The 20,053-nt window shown below is 37.1% G+C and overlaps 3 protein-coding genes across 5 annotated transcripts; 1 reads left to right on the plus strand and 2 right to left on the minus strand.

The window, feature by feature from the left end:
- Positions 1-383: 383 nt before the first annotated feature.
- LOC143209142 (uncharacterized) lies at positions 384-5,637 on the minus strand. The gene is made up of 3 exons (XM_076424445.1): positions 2,862-5,637; positions 664-732; positions 384-609 (listed from the first exon to the last, which is right to left on the minus strand). Exons 1-3 carry the CDS (start codon positions 3,834-3,836, stop codon positions 421-423), a joined length of 1,233 nt encoding a protein of 410 aa, XP_076280560.1. The 5' UTR covers positions 3,837-5,637; the 3' UTR covers positions 384-420.
- Positions 5,638-5,880: 243 nt separating this feature from the next.
- Positions 5,881-12,655, minus strand: Jasper (JIL-1 anchoring and stabilizing protein). 3 transcript variants are annotated; one of them, XM_076424441.1, is made up of 12 exons: positions 12,431-12,655; positions 11,946-12,016; positions 11,557-11,711; positions 11,323-11,471; positions 10,681-10,882; positions 10,499-10,591; positions 10,079-10,427; positions 9,842-10,016; positions 9,656-9,709; positions 9,474-9,539; positions 7,414-7,546; positions 5,881-7,324 (listed from the first exon to the last, which is right to left on the minus strand). In XM_076424441.1, exons 1-12 carry the CDS (start codon positions 12,509-12,511, stop codon positions 7,197-7,199), a joined length of 1,656 nt encoding a protein of 551 aa, XP_076280556.1. In that variant the 5' UTR covers positions 12,512-12,655; the 3' UTR covers positions 5,881-7,196. The 3 variants fall into 3 exon arrangements, with proteins under 3 accessions (XP_076280556.1, XP_076280557.1, XP_076280555.1); XM_076424442.1 differs by having other exon boundaries at positions 5,882-7,339; positions 10,079-10,412; positions 12,431-12,654; XM_076424440.1 differs by having other exon boundaries at positions 5,887-7,339; positions 12,431-12,652.
- A 699-nt stretch (positions 12,656-13,354) lies between these two features.
- On the plus strand, positions 13,355-19,977 carry Wit (kinase protein wishful thinking). The gene is made up of 11 exons (XM_076424437.1): positions 13,355-13,538; positions 14,437-14,727; positions 14,840-14,942; positions 15,026-15,217; positions 15,293-15,529; positions 15,612-15,767; positions 15,840-16,022; positions 16,093-16,262; positions 16,464-16,860; positions 17,117-17,335; positions 17,546-19,977. The coding sequence occupies exons 2-11, from the start codon at positions 14,551-14,553 to the stop codon at positions 18,577-18,579; spliced, it is 2,868 nt and encodes a 955-aa protein (XP_076280552.1). The 5' UTR covers positions 13,355-13,538; positions 14,437-14,550; the 3' UTR covers positions 18,580-19,977.
- The last annotated feature ends 76 nt before the right edge of the window (positions 19,978-20,053 follow it).

Genomic DNA, 20,053 nt, shown 5'->3' on the forward strand with positions numbered 1-20,053 from the left:
AATTCCCTTACTGCCCGAAAGATGGGGAGAAGTCATCGAACGATGGAAAATATTTTGATTAATGTACTTTTTCATTTTGTTTCTTAAATAAAGCTCTACTTTTTGTAAAAAACGGACGGAACTTTCCGATTGACCTAATAAGTTCGTGTGTATTCACATAAAACAAATGGAAATTATTTCATACTTTTTAGTGCGTTTTTTCGAAGTCGGTTTAATCTTTTTGTTATAAAATTGTTTGATGTAGTCGCTGCTCTATCTCTGCGGTGAGAAAAATAAAATCTAATTCTCCTTTCTCCACAATTTCCTACAAAAATTCGCATAACGATCACAGTCCCGTGCAGTTGCAGTTGCAAGCGTACGAAGACTTCCTGCCCACTTGAAACTGGATTAGAATCACCAGATATGTTACCACAGTGCTGATCACCTGAAGAACCACAAAGACGAACACATAGAGATTGCGATCCGAATCGATCGAGAAAGCAGAAGGAGAATCGATCGATCACGATCACGTTTGCTCACCGATTGGAACAACGAGTTGTCTAGATCGAAGTATTCGCTGGCGGTGAACTTAATTTGTCGATGGAGCAACTGGAGCGAAAATTGCTTGAGCTGGAAGAAGCGTGACTGTGTACTGGGCAACTGAGATGGTGTATACGATTTTACCTCTGACTTCGCCTCTCGATCGATCGTGTTCTTCAACAACGAGTGCACGATCACCCCTGTTCTTTCTATCTGCAAAGAAAAGCATCATAACGTCCCCTATGGCTGTCATAAATTCAATGAAAAATTAAATTTATTACTGGCGAAGTTCCAAATGTTGAAACAAGCTGACAGAATCCAACTGTTCAAAAGAAGGAAAGAAATCTCATATTGTAAACTGTCTGGCAGTACAGCAGTGAAACCCAGTATAAAGAAATTTTCTTTGGGATCTTGCGAGACCCCCGGGTGCTATTATACACTCCTCAAAAGAATTAAGGGATCAGTTGTGCGAACCCGAAAAGTTTCTCCCACTTTACGTAATCATAACTCCGTGAAAAATTGCCGTATCGATATCGAATGGTTTGAAAGGCTGAAACCTCTAGTTTCAGATGCTCTGTTTCAAATTGTTGCTATATTGGTTTTCTACTAACAATAAGTTATAGCGAGATGAAGACAACATTGACGGTTAACAAAACTTTTGTGCAACTTTGGAACATCACACGGGGAGCAACAAATGTTTTTGATAAATCGCGTTAATATCATTTGGAAGGGCTATCTTTCCTGTGTAAATTATGTGGTTGTTGAATATTGTGCGATTTTTTTTATTCGATTTATTCAACATTGAAGTAAATATGGGCTTTCTGACTTTAACTGGCTCCAGAAAGCGAAAAAATTATAGTAGAACCTTGTGCAAAAAAGCAATAGAAAGAGCGTTTCTTTCTCTTCAAAACACTCCTTTTGTTTTTTCAATTTCATTAACATTTCGATATACCAGGTGTTTATGAAAATATGCTTAAAAAATTCACAATTTCCATTTTTCCTTTAACTCGCTGTATCTCAGCGAGAAATGATCGTAATACCATGATCCGAACGTCAGATTGAAGCAGAGATCCTGCCGATTCGATCGAGTACCCCATGAATTCGCTGCGAGAATTTTTTACCTTTGGCAGCTGTGTTTGAAGGTAGTGCTCCGCAGAAATTAGCGCGCCACGTACAGTGGCTGCCTGACATCTCTGAATAATGAGTTATTAGGTTTTGTAGATAAGGATTCTTAATTTCTTGTGACAGTTAACGATTTTCGTGCAGCACGTCATCAAAGTATAGTCCTTCACGAACATTTTTAAAAAAATTCCATTTGAATCCATGAAAAACTGAGTTGTCGGTAGATTTTTGTCCACAAAGATCGGTTTCTCGCCCACTGTGCGTCGGCCCACAGTGGAAAATTTGGACCAAACACGATTCGAAATCAAAGAACTTTCGGTAGAAATGAGGTAGAGCGATGAAATTTTCTTTAAATTAAAGTTAAAACTTTGCAGAATATGGGAAAAATAGGGAGATTATGGTACGAACGTTTTTTAACGTTGAGAAAATTCGTTAAACTTGCACAATTTCAAGAAAATTTGGTTTCTCCAGTACCACGCGTGGAAAAAAATTTTTTTTAACATGCTATATATCATTTCCCGTAGATTTTTTCACGCTGATTTCTCAAAATTTGAAATCAGCGTTTGGATCATGGTATTACGATCATTTCTCGCAGAGATACAGCGAGTTAAAGGAAAAATGGAAATACTGCATTTTTTAAGCACATTTTCGAAAACACCTGGTATATCGAAATGTTAATGAAATTGAAAAAACACAAGAAGTGCCTTGAAGAGAAAAAAACGCTCTTTCTATTGCTTTTTTGCACAAAGTTCTACGATAATTTTTTCGCTTCCTGGAGCCATGTAAAGTCAGAAAGCCCATATTTACATGAATGTTGAATAACTCGAATAAAAAAATTGCACAATATTCAACAAACACACATTTTACGAAGGAAAGATAGCCCTTCCAAATGATATTAACGCGATTTATCAAAAACATTTGTTGCTCCCCGTGTGATGTTTTAAAGTTGCACAAAATTTTTGTTAACCGTCAATATTGTCTTCATCTCGCCATAACTTTGTAAAAAACCAACCTAGCAGCAATTTGGAACAGAGCATCTGAAACTAGAGGTTTCAGCCTTTCAAACCATTCGATATCGATACGGCAATTGTTCACGGAGTTATAATCACGTAAAGTGGGACCAATTTTTGGGTTCGCACAAGTGATCCCTTAATTCTTTTGTGGAGTGTAGAATCGATATGATGTCTATCAAGACAATATATAAATATTCTAGTTCTTACCTCGACCAGGAGATTGGTGATCTTGGAGGTCAGCATGTAAAGCGGGTAAACAAGATAGATGATCAAGGCGGCGGTGTTGGCGAACGTTATTAGATCGAGGTCGATCTTCGTGTCGAACAAGGGTTGCAGAATGTAATACATGTTGTAGAGCAACGAGTACATGGTATACGGAACAACAAGCAGCGCCGGAAATGAATAAAACTGCGAGATCTCGCAGGAAACGTCGCAGAGGTCATCATAGACGTCCCTCAAGTATCGAAGCGACTGTATCATGGAATAGTTGACAAAAACACGTCGACATCGGTTCAAGGATTCCGAGCAGTCTTCGGGATGGGTGATCCTGCATATGTTCTCGAAGGCCTGATTGGTTCTGGTGAAGTTCACGGTTACCACGCTGATCACAGCGAAATATTGAAAGAAGATATTGGCTGCAAAGGCTGTGGGCAGTGAGTCCAGAGACCATCCTATGGGACCATTTTCGAAGGCTAACTCCTCGGAGACCACGACGATGATGAGCATGATCGTCTGAATGATGTGGACTGCCAGCAAAACCTTGAACGTAGGTTTGAGACTGATACGATTCCGCGAGAAACGCACTTGTCTTTCGGCTTGGATCAGATAGTTGCACACCCTATTCATGGTGGACCACTTAATGGCGTAACATAATAAAATCGTGCACATCATCAGAATACCGTATGCCGATTGGACCACCTCTATGGTCAGCGTGATGTCACTTTGATTGATGTAATTCGAGGATATACTCGGCAGAGAAATGAAGCTTAATCCAGCAAGCGAGCAGCAGAGTAATACATTGTAAAATATCCCACATTTGGATTTTGCGAAGGACACTGGTCGATTTTTCTTTACGTTGCTGTCGTGTAGCGAGATTGTTGAGATGCCTGCTATCTTGAACATCAAGTGGACCATGAGAATTGTCCTATAGGCCCATCGGGGCGGGTACACCACGCCCGACATCCTCGTAACGGCTGATACACGTCACTAAGAACATCCGCGTTTCTCGCTTCTCGATATTTTTCAAACCAGTTTAGAAATTAATCTAATTTGTAAGTAAATGGATTCTTCTTTGTTAGAATTATTGTTAGCTCCTCACTACTTGATCTTGGCTTGTCTTAACGTCAGCTACGAATACTAGTTTTAAGCATTGTTTTCTCCTAGTACGCTAGCAAAATGGAATATTAAATGGAATACCACGAAGTTACATCGCACGCAACATCACCTGCTGCATTAATAATGCTGACCTGTAATTATATGCAATGCACCCGCAATGCTATTGTTGATTTCAATGGCAAAGAGTTAGCTACATGTAATTACTATTGATTCGGTAAATCGTGCGTAGGGATTGCAATACCGGACTAAAAATACAGTACCGGTATTCGGTATCTTTTTAAACGCTGTACCGGTATACCGGTATTAGGAATTTTCATGGAGGTACAAAAACACAGTTGTTTAATAGAAAAGAACATGAACTAATTTATTGACTTCATACTTTTGAAATGTGATTGTAAAAAACATAATGCATCTATTGAACTGTCATTAAGCCTTGAACGTATTTTTCTGCACAAATTACCTGCAGTTGAAAATGCTCTTTCCGCATCCACGCTGGTTGGTGGTACTGTTAATAACACTGTCCCACAGCCAAAAAGTATTTCGATTCCCACTATGCGATTCTTATAGAGTTTTCCGCACTGATTCCGAATCTGTTTTTCGTTTTTTTTCCTATACGCACAGTTTCTGAAAAACATGGCTTTGAAAAAAAACATATTTTTCAACTTTAAACAAATATTGTGATGTTATTATAAAAGATATTGAATTGTTCTTTACAGCAAAAGATTCTGTAGACTTTCCCGAATACAATGATATCCAATATTAATACATTATGATTGTTTAAACATGTTTAAACAATGATTAAAGACGGAGAGACGCCACTTTTGCACCAATTTTTGAGGATATTTTTCAATTTATCTCAAAAAATTAGGGTCCAGCGGAAAATTGAACTATACCACGCGATAGAGCAGACTTTTATCTTGAAAAACCCCCGTTTGAAGTTTGCGACATCGACGTTTTTTTTTAACCAGAAAGCAAAATATCTTCGCCCGACATGAGTTTCCGCCAGTGGCGCTCGGGACGGGATACGGCGCAGCGACGAGATACGGAGCGGCGAACGACCGTTCTGGTTGTGAGCGCCACTGGTGACAACTCATGTCGGGCGAAGATATTTTGCTTTCTGGTTCGAAAAAAATGTCGACGTTACAAACTTGATAGGGTGGTTTCTCAAGATAAAAGTCTGCTCTATCGCGTGGTATAGTTCGATTTTCCGCTGGACCCTAATTTTTTGAGATAAATTGAAAAATATCCTCTAAAATTGGTGCAAAAGTGGCGTCTCTCCGTCTTTAATCATTGTTTAAACATGTTTAAACAATCATAATGTATTAATATTGGATATCAATGTATTCGGGAAAGTCTACAGAATCTTTTGCTGTAAAGAACAATTCAATATCTTTTATAATAACATCACAATATTTGTTTAAAGTTGAAAAATATGTTTTTTTTTCAAAGCCACGTTTTTCAAAAACTGTGCGTATAGGAGAAAAATTAAGGACAGATTCGGAATCAGCGCAAAAAACTCTATAAGAAGGACCCAACAGTATATTGAAATCATAAAAAAAGTTGAAATTTGTTGGACAGTGTTATTGAACAAAATAAAAATTTGGTGAATTAGTTACAGAAGAGGCAGACATGTTTTGCGCGTTTCTCCCTTTGTTAATTTTTATATGCCAAAAATGTTAATAAAATCCAATGTTTTTACAGCTTTGGATTTCATTAACTTGTTTTTATACACAAGTGCATAAAACATGCATTCATTAAAACAAGGGGGAGGGGACGCAACGCTCACTGTGAAATTCTGTTATCAATTTTTTATTCAAAATATTATATACTTTTGACATTTGAAATAAACATTTTGCTTTTTGATAATCAAGATATGAATTACTTAACATACAACGTATTCATCCGTGTTACTTATGGATAAATGTGTAGTACAATGGGTCGAAAAATTATTTGTGCATCCAGTTCATCTAAATCCACTTTATTGAAAACAAGCACATTGGCAATGTCGATTTTTCAAGATCGTATCTTGCAAATGCGCTTCACTTTCACATAAAAATGCATCGGCAAAATCGGCACAAAATATTTCTTGGACCGTAGATCTTATTATAACTATTTGAAATGATAAACAACTAAAATTATAAGGCGAAAGAACTCTGAACAGAAAGTATTTGCTTAGTGTTTCCGTTTTCAATGCACTTCAAAGACACTCGCTTGAATCAATGATTGCAACAACATCGAGAGAATATCGTCTTTTGTATCAGCAAAATTTTCGCTCCAAAAATAATCAATGTTTAGAGAATGATACTTATATTAAATTAGACTCGAGTATTGCTATGAAAATTTCTTATGATACTCCGCAGCTGTGCTTCGATGAAACCTACGTTTTCCGACTTCGTACAATCAAAAAGCAGCAGTGACCACGTTCAGGATTCGAAAGACACTTAACCAATGTACAACAACTTTCATTCCCCGTAGATTGCTCGATTACCATGCCACTTGTCCCTTCAAAGTGCGATGAAAACGCTCTCAACTATAAGAACGGAACACTGACTGAAACGCGCACCAATTAAAACATTCATGTTTCACCGCCAATTTACAAACATCGTGATTCCCAATTTTGCGTTCGACATTTATGTACATTCTTGTCTGTTCTAATTAAGTAAATAAGCTTGCGCAAGATGTTCGACAACGGAGATACCTATATTGTCATCGTAAATACATTTTTCCTCATTTTATATTTTTTGCATTTTTCGTTTTCGGTGTGTTGCTTCAGATACTCGAACGGGATTGCAATCGTAAAGAAACCGTGTGTGTTTGTTTAATAGTAGAAATGAATTACGAATACCTATCCTCTATTATATATTACGTGCATTACAGTTAACCAATGTTCGCAACATTATTGAAAGAGTGGAAAGCTGTTTCGTTAGTGTCACGGCTTCGTAGTTACAGATATTGCAAGGAGGATGCGTTACGATTACCAGGAGAGAATTTACTAAAAAGATATCCGTTCAATAAAATATAATGTCAGAACTCTTCGAAAGGTGATCCCTTCCCCCTCCCCCCAAGTGTTAAAAATCGAACTCACATCTTTTGCAACTTTTTGTTTTTCTCTCCAGCTTTAAGACACTCATGTCGCATGGTACTACAGTAGTACAAAAAGAAAGTAAGCATGATTCTTCATATCGTCGGATACAAAAGATCACTGTGTTACTTGGCCTCCGACTGTTTCGGAGCCTCGCTCCTGGTAGGCACTTCAGATTTTGGTTCTACAAGGATGTCTGTGTCCGGTTGACTACCACTCTCGTCCGCGGGTGACTCCTCTGATGCGGCTGCATCTGCAAGTTTCGTTTCTACATCAAGAAATCGCCGATGTTCTTTCCCGACGTGTTTACCTCGTGTAATTTTTTAAACGGCAAGTATTTACCTGAACAAGCAGGATCAGACATTAAAGAGAATACTTTTTCTTCGGGCATATCTTTCGTCAGCTCTTTGAAATGGACCACCTGGTCCGAAAACGATTGCCAAAACGACTGACCTTCAGGTATGGTAAACATTGCCTGCGCATTGTCGATGGGAACAAAACAGATTACGTACTTATCTACTCGGGGCATCAACTCTTTAACCACTTGCACTACAATTTATTTTACAGTTAATGTAAAGTTAATGTAGTGATTTGAACTTCTTTTAGAGAAATTGTTTCTTAGAATACGAAGAAAGTTTATTTGTGTACCTATGCAGCCTCCAATAGCTATACAGGGTGAGAAGAAAGAGAACACCTAAATGTCTCCGTTACTTTTCGTTGTACAAAAAACTTCTTAGGACAAAGTTACACTGTTTGAAGGGCCACATGTAACGGTGTACCGGAAAATATTTTCGAGGTCATTTTCTTATGAGATTTCAAGGTCATCGATACTTTTTTAAATGGAATGAGGTACTTTTTAATACATCAATCGATGCAACTGGACATTCGTTATAAAAAAAAGTACTAACCTATGTATGTCGAAAAGTTAGTAGTTCACGAGATATTCCAATTTAAATAACTCTAAAACACCATTAGTGTGGTACTAAGTAAGACATTACACACGTAAACGCTACCATCAATTTCAATTTCAATGTCAATTTTTCAATTTTAATATCAACCCTTCAACTTCAATTTCAATTTTACAATTTCAACTCTTCAATTTCAACGTCAATTTCAATTTTTCATTTTCAACGTCAATTTTTCAATTTCAATTCCAACTCTTCAATTTACACTAGCAAGAAAACGCTAACGTCTTAGTACGACAGTAATGGTGATTTAGAGTTATTTAAATCGTAATATCTCGTAAACTACTAACTTTTCGACATACATAGGTTAGTACTTCTTTATAACGAATGTCCAGTGAAGAAGTTGAAAATTGAAGAGTTGAAGCTGAAGGGTTGATATTGAAATTGACGTTGAAATTGGAAAATTGAAATTGAAGAGTTAAAATTGAAGTTGAAATTGAAGGGTTGATATAGAAATTGAAGTTGAAATGGAAGAGTTGAAATTGAAGTTGAAATGGGAGAGTTAAAATTGAAGTTGAAATTAAAGTTGAAGAGTTGGTATTGACATTAAAGTTGAAATGGAAAAATTTATGTTGAAATTGAAAAATTGAAGTTGAAATGGAAGAGTAAAAATTGAATTTGAAATTGAAGTTGAAATGGGAGAGTTAAAATTGAAGTTGAACTGGAAAAATTGAAATTGAAGTTGAAATGGAAAAATTGAAATTGAAGTTGAAATGGAAAAATTGATGTTGAAATTGAAGAGTTGAGATTAACGAATTGAAATTGAAAAATTGAAGTTGAAATGGAAGGGTAGAAATTGAAGTTGAAATTGAAATGGGACAGTTAAAATTGAAGTTGAAATTAAAGTTGAAATGGAAAAATTGAAATTGAAAATAAAGTTGAAGAGTTGATATTAAAATTGAAAAATTAACATTGAAATTGGAATTGATGTTAGCGTTTACTTACTTGTGTAACGTCTTAGTACGACACTAATGATGTTTTAGAGTTATTTAAATTGAAATATCTCGTGAACTACTAACTTTTCGGCATACATAGATATAAAAATACCTCATTCCATTCAAAGAAGTATCGATGACCTTGAAATCTCATTAAAAAGTGACCTCAAAAATTTTTTCCCTTATACTGTTACATGTGGCCCTTCAAACTGTGTAAATTTGTCCTAAGAAGTTTTTTTGTACAACGGACAGTAACGGAGATATTTAAGTGTTCTGTTTCTTCGGACTTACCCTGTATATTGACATCAACAAAATCGAACTTTATTTCTGTACAAAAGAAATTAATAACATACATTATTTAGTAGAGACTGTTTGAAATCTTCGTCGCTCGATGTTACAGTGCAAGGGGTTAAATGTTTTAGTAAACCTGTGCACCTGTGTACCAATTATTTTTTCTTTTTACGATGTGTGTGTTTCAAACAGCCCTTTTAAATATAGTTACCTTAAATTTGTTGTATATGTGTTCAGCCTTTTGTCTAATTTGCTCTGCCTTTTGTTTAAAAGTAGCCTGCACAGACAATACCAAAGATGAAATAAACAAGTGATAACAGTTAAATTGATTCTCCGTCTGCACACTGGGTCATTTCCGACCGAGGTTGCAGACAGAGGACCACAATCAAGTACCTCTTCTTCTTCAGCTAATTTCCAGTCAGCCAAGTTGCCAATGTACCGCCTCAACTAAAAGATATTCACAGGTTAATCTAAACATCTAACAGATGAACATATCCAAGTTATACAATCCGATTTTAATGAAACTTGAATGTTCCCTAGTAAGAGATAAATTAACAACAGAAGCTCGCGCTTTCGTACCCTTTTAACTGTCTCCACGATATGCGGATGTTTCTTCAACATTAAGGGATCGATTGGCAGTGACAGCATGTCGTCCATTGCCTGTAGACATTTGTCTGGATTTGCTCGGTCCAATCCCAGATTCGATTTAATTTGAGCATCCAGTTGTAAAAGTTGCGCCTCTTTGCGCAGCCATCTGGAATTGATATTGACGGTGACCGAATCGGAATTTTAACCGAGCCACTGATTCGTTGTTACCTTAGCTTGTTCGTTTTTCGATGAAGCGCTCCATCCTTTGCTAACACTCGCTTTTCCTCTTCAGGGACGTGTACGTTGAAGTCCAAACAATCTTTCACCATTTCCGGCAAGACCTCACCACTCTCCAGCTGTGCTTTCAATTTCATAGCGTTCCTAGCGGTGGACCAGTCCCACTGTGAGCGAGCTTTTTCACTTTCGAACGACTTTGGCTTGTCCATGTCTAACTTAATGCCTACGTACTCGCCGGCAAATGTCAGTGCCAGCAGAAACCGTGGCGGTGTGTCGGAGGACGTAGCGCTGGATACTACAGTACCTTCCAATATCGGCGCTTCACCTGCGTTATTTTTCTCTGTAAAATCCACCCGATTTAAATTTTCGTAACTTACGTCTAAATTATCAGTCTACTTTTGATGTGCTCACTTTCTAAAGTAGCCCTTTTCTTATGCACCACAGATGATGTTTGTTGATCATTAGAATCTTCAATTCTGACTTTAGCGCGGCCTCTGCCATGTTCTAAAGCACATAACATTCTTATAGGATGAATATCGAATAAATTGCTCATGCATAATTATCAATATTTTTATATTGATTTAATTTCATACCGCTCTTCTCTGGTGTGTCTGTTTCCTCCGAGCTCGAGAAGTCAGCAAACCGTTTGGGTTTGATCTTTCTGCCACTGCGGCTCACAACTTCTTTAGGTGACTCCTCTCCTTGTGAATCTAAAGTAGACTCTTGTCTCGAGTCGCTTGTAGATGCCAGCAATGATTTCGCTTTTCCGCGTCTCTTTTTTATCTCGGGTGTGTCCTGTATCAAAGAAGAATAGTTTTTAACCGGATACAACACAACACGGCAAACAATTTTACTATTACAATCATTGCGCAACTGTGAGGAATAATCGCACAAACGATCCAAGCTCCACGAATGTTTGTCGGCAATTCCTACATTTCTATTGGAGTACTCGGTTCAACAGCTTTTTTGTCTCGAAAAGTATTGACCGTGAAGAGCGAAAACTCCTAACTGAATTCTTTATGTTCAGATTCGTATTTAAATGTACCGATAGTTGCCAGGAAAAAGACTAGTGGGATGGCATAGGAGAATTAGGAGTCTGATCGGTTGTTAAGTATACATAGTTTTGCTATAATGTCAGCGAATCTAATAATGGAAGTGCCATCCTGTTAGTCTTCTTTCTGGTGACTCTCAGTACACAAGAACTAATTGAAAATACACGAATGCAAGTATATTACAGGATTGTTAGTAGCACCCAGCATGGTTTTCCTCTTCATGGACTTCTTTTTTTCTTCCTCGTTGATAACCAATGACCCTGTCTCCATATCATTATCCATTGCACTGACTGTTGGCAAATCAATTGCAGATTCGCCTTCCTTTGCTGCATCTTCAACAATAGCAGATTCTTTGTTTATATAAGAAATACATGTTGTCTTGTATCCCTATATGCAAGCTCAACATATGAGACTTACCTTTAAGGTCAGTAAGTCCTGACATGCCCATCTCATTTTTAAGCTCTTGCTCTAATTGGAGCAAACCTTCATGGAAAAATTTTCTTCTCATAGGCTTAGCAAACTTTGCTTTGTTTTCAATGTACGTATACAACTCTTCTACTTTACACACAGCGCTAAAATAAATTGTTTAAAATTCAGAACATGAATGTCTGTTTTCCACGCATCCACGCTTCTTCATAAATTATTTGACAACACGTACACAATTGAATAATGCAATATTAATAGCAAGTTCTGCTATGGCGAATTCAATAATTATAGTCATTGTTGGTAGGAAAAGGTTAACCGCATTCATGCAAATAAAATGTCCTTATATTCCTTGTTAATGTATTATAGTAAATATTACTCACGTTTCTCCAGTGCCATAAAAGTAAACACTATACTTTGAATTTTTTGAATTCGGGTCAATAACTTTTTCAACCTGAAAAAATGTCAATCAACAGCTTAGTGTCGCAAAGTTTCCTACCATAAGTTACATAATATTATATTTATCTATTTATATATTGCAAATATAAATAAGATCAGATCCATCTAATTAATTCAATTATTATACACAGGAATGCAGCTGCTTTTACAAGGTAACAGCAATGTTTTGCAACGCATGATCCGTTACTCGTATCGTATTAGTTAAACAATATTATTTACTTTGTGTAAACATAATCCCCGGATAAGTTAATACCGACATAATGCTGCGTCGGAACAGTGCTGTTAATTAGACATGATTGATTGAGTATAAGGTTAATTCGTAATAGATCGTTGACAGTTCAATGGTCGATCGTTATGAATCTCGTACGAATTAAGAGGCGAATTAAATAATATTCACAATTGAACTTACTTTTGCTGGCCACGCTGGATAACCTCGAACTTTCGCGAACACCTTATCACCAGCGAAAAATTTCTTATGAAACTTCACCATGTCGACCGGGAGCTTTCACAAGTTTAGAGTCCGACAACGAATGTTATCTCTGTGTTAATTACGCACAACGGACGATACGAGCAGTTAAATTGTAAGAAAGATCGAACAAAACATCGCGAAAGCCGCCATTTGCACGATATAACATCGAAAACACGCATAAGACGCTGCGCGCCAATTCACGAGTTTCTAATTACGAACACTCACGAACTTCAATCGCATTAGCTTTGGAAACTATCGTGTGCGCGCCAGTGCGCGCCAGATGATGGCTAGCAAAGTGCATTCATTCTAACTCTAAGACGATTCTTCGGCCAATAGCGACAAAGCGTGCGATGATGCGGGATCGCTATTGGCCAAAGAATCGTCCAGAATCGTCTCACCAGAGTTAGAACGAGTACACTGTGCTAATAGCCATAGTCCGGCGCGCACAAAATACTGCATTCAAAACGTGACATCCGATTGGTTGCTTTCGACTCTACAAATTATATACCGATAGATATTAGAATCGTTTGAAAAGTATTAATTTACTTCATAAATAAATCAACATTACAGAAAAACCGTCTCCTTCTCGAAAGAAAAATGGCAGCTAGTTAATCGCTTCAGTAGATATACGGCTTTTCTGTGGTCTAATCGACAGCACATAAAATCATAAATATCTTTTCTTCAGATTAATTAAGATAAATTGTTGACGAGAATGCACGAGAATGCGAGAAATTAACAAAGTACAACAAAGTATTAGAAATTTATTCGAATGTGCGTCAAATGTGGGTTCTATTAAGTTGGCAGCACTACAACCAATATTGTTGTTCCTCTGATACGAGACTGACGTTTTGCGTTGGCTTTGGGAACACGTGAATGAATTACAATTCAATGGATACGGTTTGTCTGTCAAATATCTGAACGTTGATACGGTATTTACTTTGAAAATCTGTTCTATTCGTCCACGGATGTGTGCAATGATACTGTCGGCATCGAGCCGAACTTCTCAAGATTCTCGACTAAGAAGCTCGAGAAACCAGTCCCGAAAAATGTAAGTTTTACATGTTTCTTTCGACGTACACGCAACATATCGTGCGTAACTACTATTTTCTTTTTTATTTTCCTATTCTTAATTTTTTCCAGCATGTATCACGCTTCTTTTTATACGCGCTTACGGTGTATATCGCAGCGGGACAAGTTTAATATCGTTCCGATACTCGTACGGCATCATTCTTTCAGTGACTGCACCTCTTTCCTGTCATAATTGCCGCCGCTTTTATTTTTTACACAAAGATCCGACCTACGAAACAACGTAATCCACCAAAATTTATCAACACCCGCGTCGTTAATCAAGTATCCTCTTTTTACGAAATATAAATCATTAATATATTCAGGTTCCTTGATTGCTGCATCTAATTACTTTCTGACATTGATCAGTGCTTAGATGTGCTCTGTATGTCAATCTTGTCTATTTATAATATTTATTTATGTTGCACACTGTTAAAACTTCTATCAATCATAATATACATTTAGTTTAACTTATATTATTTATATCACATGTTTAGGATGTTGTTTTATCTGTGCGACTTGAATTCAGGAGAAGCTCGACCTATGTAAATCTAAAGTTTACTTCTATCAGTCAAAGTTTTGTTACTTGGAAATTACCATTGTCGATTGTTCATAGTACGTATAGTATGTGTTTGCGCCAGGTGGACAATTTATACAAAAATATTAAAGATACAGCTTAAGGATTTATTTGCTGCTGATACTTAAAAATTAAATTATTCTTTGTTAAAGTTTGTTAATTATTTAGTTATCCAAGGTTTGATCGTATCTTTTCTTTTCCTATAATATGCGAGTACGATTCTTAAGTATAGAGTAGAATTTATTTATTCTAGTTGTTACACCGTTATTATAATAAATACGTTTATATTTTCTGCAATGAACAGATGAGCAAAGCCTACACATGGCAGTAGTATATGTTGATGTAATCAAAGATGCCACTTCTTAAGGATCAACGCTTCCATTGAAGTGTTTGAGCTCAAGAGGCCTGCTGAGGCACAATGAAAGCCATTGTATCAATTACATTGATCGTGCTACTGTGTGGGATAAACTCGGCACCCGTTAATGCCATGCGAATATGTGCCAGCAGAAAGAAAAATGAAAATCTTTCTTTAAAACAACATATACCCAGTGTACCTGAAAATATACTCAACGACAGTAATGTAGATCACACCATAGTAAGTGAAAAATATGTCTGTATCCGAAGAGTACACTTCTGTAAAAAAAAACTAAGAATTATCGTTTCTTTAACTCTAAGTGTATTAAACTGTATCGATCCATTCTTTATAGCCAGATAACAATATTAAATATGAGAAATGTAATAATTTTTGCCATGCACTATGGCAGGAAGATAAGACTGCAAATGGAACACAAATAATCATTTTATCCCAAGGTATTTGAATTATTTTTCTTTTTATTTTATAGCAGCTTTATAAATCGTTTTCTAAACAAATTGTAATTTTTATGCTCATTTAGGTTGTTGGAAACAGTCTGGTGAACAAAAATGTGAAACTTCGGAATGTATCGCTCTTCAACATTCTACCAAAGCACTGAACAACACGAAATTCTGCTGTTGTCGCGGAGATTATTGCAATCTCAATATTAACAGCACCATATACTCTGAGAACAAAGTGCACAACTCTATTACCACAGAAAATAATCAACCAAGTAAGATCAGTGCACAAAAGAAGATTGTGTATCAATTTTTAAGCTATTAATATTTATACTGTTTGATTTGCTTAGCAACCGAATATTTGGAACAATCAGATTCTGGGAGATGGATGCTTATCATAATAAGTGTCCTGGTTTGCATATTGCTAGTGATATGCATTTTAGGATTAATGGTTTATCGCATGTACCATATGAATATGTTAGCAAGATTAGGGAAACCACTTTCTTACACGGATCAGTTTTTAGACAGTACAGCTCTGAGGACTGGTACTTACACAGTAGATCATTTGAAACTTACAACGATTGTGGGTATGTTCTTTGTAGACTAAATGATCCTATGCAATGAACATTTTTCTATGTATATTTTTTAAAACGTTTTTACCATTTTCAGGGCAAGGACGGTACGGTTCGGTATGGCAAGGCAGCATGGGTGACCAAGATGTTGCTGTAAAGATATTTCCTTCTCACTATCGTAATTACTTTCAAAATGAACGGGATACTTATTGCCTCCCCTTCATGGAACACGCATCTTTACTAAGCTATTATGGTACTATCCTATCAGACTTTCTTTCCCACATAAATTGGTAAAATGTTGCTAAAAATGTTTCTTGATTCTCAGGTGTGGATGAAAGGGTAAGCATGGAAGGTAGCGTTGAATATCTTTTGGTACTTAGTTTCGCACCAGGTGGTACTTTGACAGATTTCTTAAGGACACATACAATCGATTGGCCCACATTTTGTAAAATGGGTCTTTCTATGGTAAAAGGACTCGCTTACTTACATACTGATATACACAAAGGTGGTAAGTAGACCATAAAAGGAATATTCCTTTCGAGTACACTGGAGAATATTTTTGACCGTTAATATTACAGATAAGTTTAAGCCTTGTATCGCGCACAGAGATATCAACTCGAGAAATATATTAATCAAAGCCGATGGTACTTGTTGTATATGCGACTTGGGATTGGCGGTACAAATTTCTGGTTCTAAATACTACTCGAACGGAGAGGAACAGCACGCTGAAATAAAATCAATCAACGATGTGAGATAACAACTTACACTCAGAGTGTCCCAGACCCTTTTTTTGCGTAGAAGCACTTTAACCCGCTGCGATCATGTGCCGAGAGTTAGCTTCATTAATACATTGACCTCCATGAGAATTTTATTCGAAATTGTCCGGGACACCTTATGTAAATTGCTCTGTATAGGAGAATTAATAACATTGTTCTCAACCGTTGATTAGGTCGGCACATTAAGATACATGGCACCGGAAGTACTAGAAGGTGCTGTTAATTTACGGGATTGCGAAAGTTCTCTGAAACAGATAGACGTTTACGCAATGGGTCTAGTATTGTGGGAATTAGTGTCAAGATGTTCCGACATCTACATGCCAGGCTCCGAGATACCCACGTATAGACAGCCGTACGAGAAGGAGATTGGACTTCACCCTACATTCGAGCAGATGCAAGTGTTGGTATCGCGTAATAAGGCTAGACCTTTGCTAGAGGGTAGTTTAGTAGACAGACCAGGAGTACGTTTGATCAGGGAAACAATGGAAGATTGCTGGGACGCTGACGCGGAAGCCCGATTAACCGCTTTATGTATAGAAGAACGTCTTTCAGAGCTACAATCTCATCGTGGTACGTTCCGCACTCCGATTATATTAGGCCTCGTACAGACTAGAATATTTCGACGAACGATGCTTTTCGCGGCTCCGCTACATGCTGCTGAATAATACAAATTACGCCTCGAAAACGCAAAAGTAAGCCAAATAGGGATATAATCTTCGAAATCGTCGAAATGTTCTAGTCTGTACGAGGCCTTAGATTGTTGCATATGAAATAGCACGCAAGTATAATCGTAGACTGTTGACGAAACAAATCTATGAACTTTTAGTGACTATGCACTTCACCGATGGGAGTCCAATGGTCAATTCCCATTGCACCCTAGTGCCTTCAACTACAAACAGTCTTTACAGCGAAACGTCTCATCACGATAACGTTCACGTCGGTCATTTATCATTGCACATGGTACAAGATAATACAAGTAATGACGGTATTGTTGAGAACTTAGTAACATTGTCGCCTTCTGAGAGCATCGTTCACGAGCATAGTTGTAAGTACAGATTACTAGACATGTGCGAGAACCCAAAAATGTCTCTTCCCGAATTTATCGGGATTACCCCGAAAATTGTCGATAATCCCAAAAACCTTCGGGAATCGTTATATATTCGAGACATTTCGGGTTCTCGCACACCTCTACAGATCAGGATTGAAGCATTTCATTGTCGATTGCAACTAAATTGATCTGTGTGTCGCGTTTTAGTTAAAAATTCAAACGAAGTAGCAATATACAACCATGCTCAGACACTTCAGCCTTACCAAGGACGGAATCCGTGCATGGAGAGGAACCTAATGTTACAGTCGGACTCGTTCGAGGAGTTGGGGTGTAACGGTAACGTGCTGGTGGACAAGTCCATGAAGCACACTTGCAACGATCAATACAAAATAGTATCAGAAGCTCAAGGACTCGTCTCCCACGATTATTTGAGCCAACATACGACTCAGTTGACACAGCTTAGACCAGCAACGCCTATACCGTACGTTCAGAACGTGATTTCCGATGATGGTACGACAGCGTACGGTAAACGCAAACAAACAAACATGCACGAGGTCTGCGCGCAAGAGAGTCCACGAAAGAAGCTATTCGGATGGCCGAATCTGAAAAAGCTGCTCGTCAACAAGAAGATGCATACGTACAACAAATACCAAATAGATAGGGAAGATTCGAAGTCGAATCTTCTGTCGAAACAGAACGTGCAAATCAAAACGGTTGAGACGAATGTGACGATATCACCCGGAGGAAAGTACGTGAATGGTATTATTACCAAGTCACCGGCGACCACCATTCCATTGGACAAGAATGACAAGAACGCAGTACAAGTTGGTAAACAAAAGCTAGATAATGATAACAATACAAATACTCGACCGTCTAGTCTGCCTCTCGTCAATTTACGAAACAAAAAGAGCGAGAACAATTTGAGTAGACAAGAGAGCATCGACAAGTTCAACGAAGTTTTTAATGTTGGATCAAACCTGAACGTGTTGAAGGATCCACATATGAGAATAAAGACGCCAGGCGATCTGCCACCCTCTGTAAGAAAGATTCGTGGACGTGGACAATCAACCGCGAGATTCTCTCTCTACGACGACCGAATGATGTGCAATATTTTAAGCGAGGAGGACGACCGTAACGATAAAGCCATCTGGAACTCTGTACCGTTCGGTATGGACTTCGGCGACAACGACGACAAACGTTCGCCGACTAAACTTAGTACCAAAAATGTTACTTGCTTTTAATCGGATATTATACTAATGTATTTGTAAAGGTCTTTAGCTGTAAGGATAATAATGGCTGTAGTTTGACTCCAGCATAAATATAATGTATGTACAGAAAAGAAAATTTATAAGAATTAAGACAGATTTTATACTCTTTACGAAAACACATTATCATCACTCAAGTATTGAAACAAATAAAAGAAATAATGAAACGCAAAATACAAGCAGTATATACTGGAATATCGTTGGGGGGTTGGGACACTGAATGGCAAAAAAGTGGGCTGTTTTTCTGTGGATATTACTGGAAAAATTGAATTATGATATGAACTATAATAACACGTGTCCGAAAACAGCTAGTCGGGATACTTCTTTCGTATTTCATTTTCAAGGGTTTGGAGGAGAAACTTTTTAAAATTTGATAGTGTCCTAACTCCTCGAGATATTGAAGGGGGTATTCCATATATTATGCTAATTATTTAACCCTTGCAAGTATATTTTGTGCTTATAAGATCTTTTTATTTGAAGTCAGGACATACATAAAGGAACTACGTTTACCCGGTGTGATTAAACAGCTATTTATAAATGTTATGTACATGTTAGTATGTTCGAATTAGTAGCACGAAGTTCATTAGAAACGTATTTTGATAAATGTAATGTGTGTTAGTCACGATTCTCATTGTCTACATGTATTTAAATTGGATGTTCATGATTCAATGAATTATGCACGATTGATCAAAGACAATCCAGTGTTGGTATTCATCAAAATATTAATTATTGCGGTTTATAGGGAAAAAAGGAAAAAAGAGATTTAGTACATATCGGTGGTCACGATAGCTGTCCACCCCACTCCGAGATGCCAGATGCAATCATTATGGAATACTTGTGGTGGGGTGGACAACTATTATGATCAACGATTCACATCAGGTCTCATCTTTTAAAAAACAAACTATAGTATTATTCTTTTTATAGTTCCTTAAATTTCCTTTGAATTTTATAAAATGCGTAACATATTTCTAAACATGTACTTTGAGCCTAGCAAAAACGATTATTGAAGTACCATTTGTACTGGTTTACTTGTTTTATAAACGATCTTTTTACAAGTACAATTATTAACTATTTGTAAGTCTCTCGAAAAAGAGAGACGAATATGTTATTGACAATATATTACGATGTGCATTGGATGTAACGACGGTTATTATTAAGAAAAAGAGCAAACAGGTGTAAAAATATTCATTTTACACTCGAGCACAAAATATAATTGTTTAAGTTCTATGACGTTTGTACTTCCCGGCCTCGTAAGCTCAATGTAAATATTTGTAGCATAAAAGAACAGTTTAATAAGTTAATTAAAGTAAGCTTGTTGTGTTTGATTTTGTTAAAATTGTAAAATTCTTGTGTTCGCGATGCGACTATTTTATATTAAGATAAACTTTCGAGTAAGGATATTGCGAAGAAAATAAAACATATATAGTTAAGTGATTCACAATAAACCATT

This window comes from Lasioglossum baleicum, chromosome 5 (assembly GCF_051020765.1).
Source record: "Lasioglossum baleicum chromosome 5, iyLasBale1, whole genome shotgun sequence".
Lineage (NCBI taxonomy): Eukaryota > Metazoa > Arthropoda > Insecta > Hymenoptera > Halictidae > Lasioglossum > Lasioglossum baleicum.

Coding starts and splice junctions, on each gene's coding strand:
- LOC143209142 (XM_076424445.1), bottom strand. CDS start 3,836: ATGTCGGGCGTGGTGTACCCGCCCCGATGGGCCTATAGGACAATTCTC. Junction 733..2,861: donor TCACCAATCTCCTGGTCGAG/GTAAGAACTAGA, acceptor TTTTCTTTGCAG/ATAGAAAGAACAGGGGTGAT. Junction 610..663: donor ATCGAGAGGCGAAGTCAGAG/GTAAAATCGTAT, acceptor CGCTTCTTCCAG/CTCAAGCAATTTTCGCTCCA.
- Jasper (XM_076424440.1), bottom strand. CDS start 12,511: ATGGTGAAGTTTCATAAGAAATTTTTCGCTGGTGATAAGGTGTTCGCG. Junction 11,712..11,945: donor TTTTATGGCACTGGAGAAAC/GTGAGTAATATT, acceptor AATTTATTTTAG/CGCTGTGTGTAAAGTAGAAG. Junction 10,592..10,680: donor AGACACACCAGAGAAGAGCG/GTATGAAATTAA, acceptor TATGTGCTTTAG/AACATGGCAGAGGCCGCGCT.
- Wit (XM_076424437.1), top strand. CDS start 14,551: ATGAAAGCCATTGTATCAATTACATTGATCGTGCTACTGTGTGGGATA. Junction 14,728..14,839: donor GTAATGTAGATCACACCATA/GTAAGTGAAAAA, acceptor CATTCTTTATAG/CCAGATAACAATATTAAATA. Junction 16,263..16,463: donor AAATAAAATCAATCAACGAT/GTGAGATAACAA, acceptor ACCGTTGATTAG/GTCGGCACATTAAGATACAT.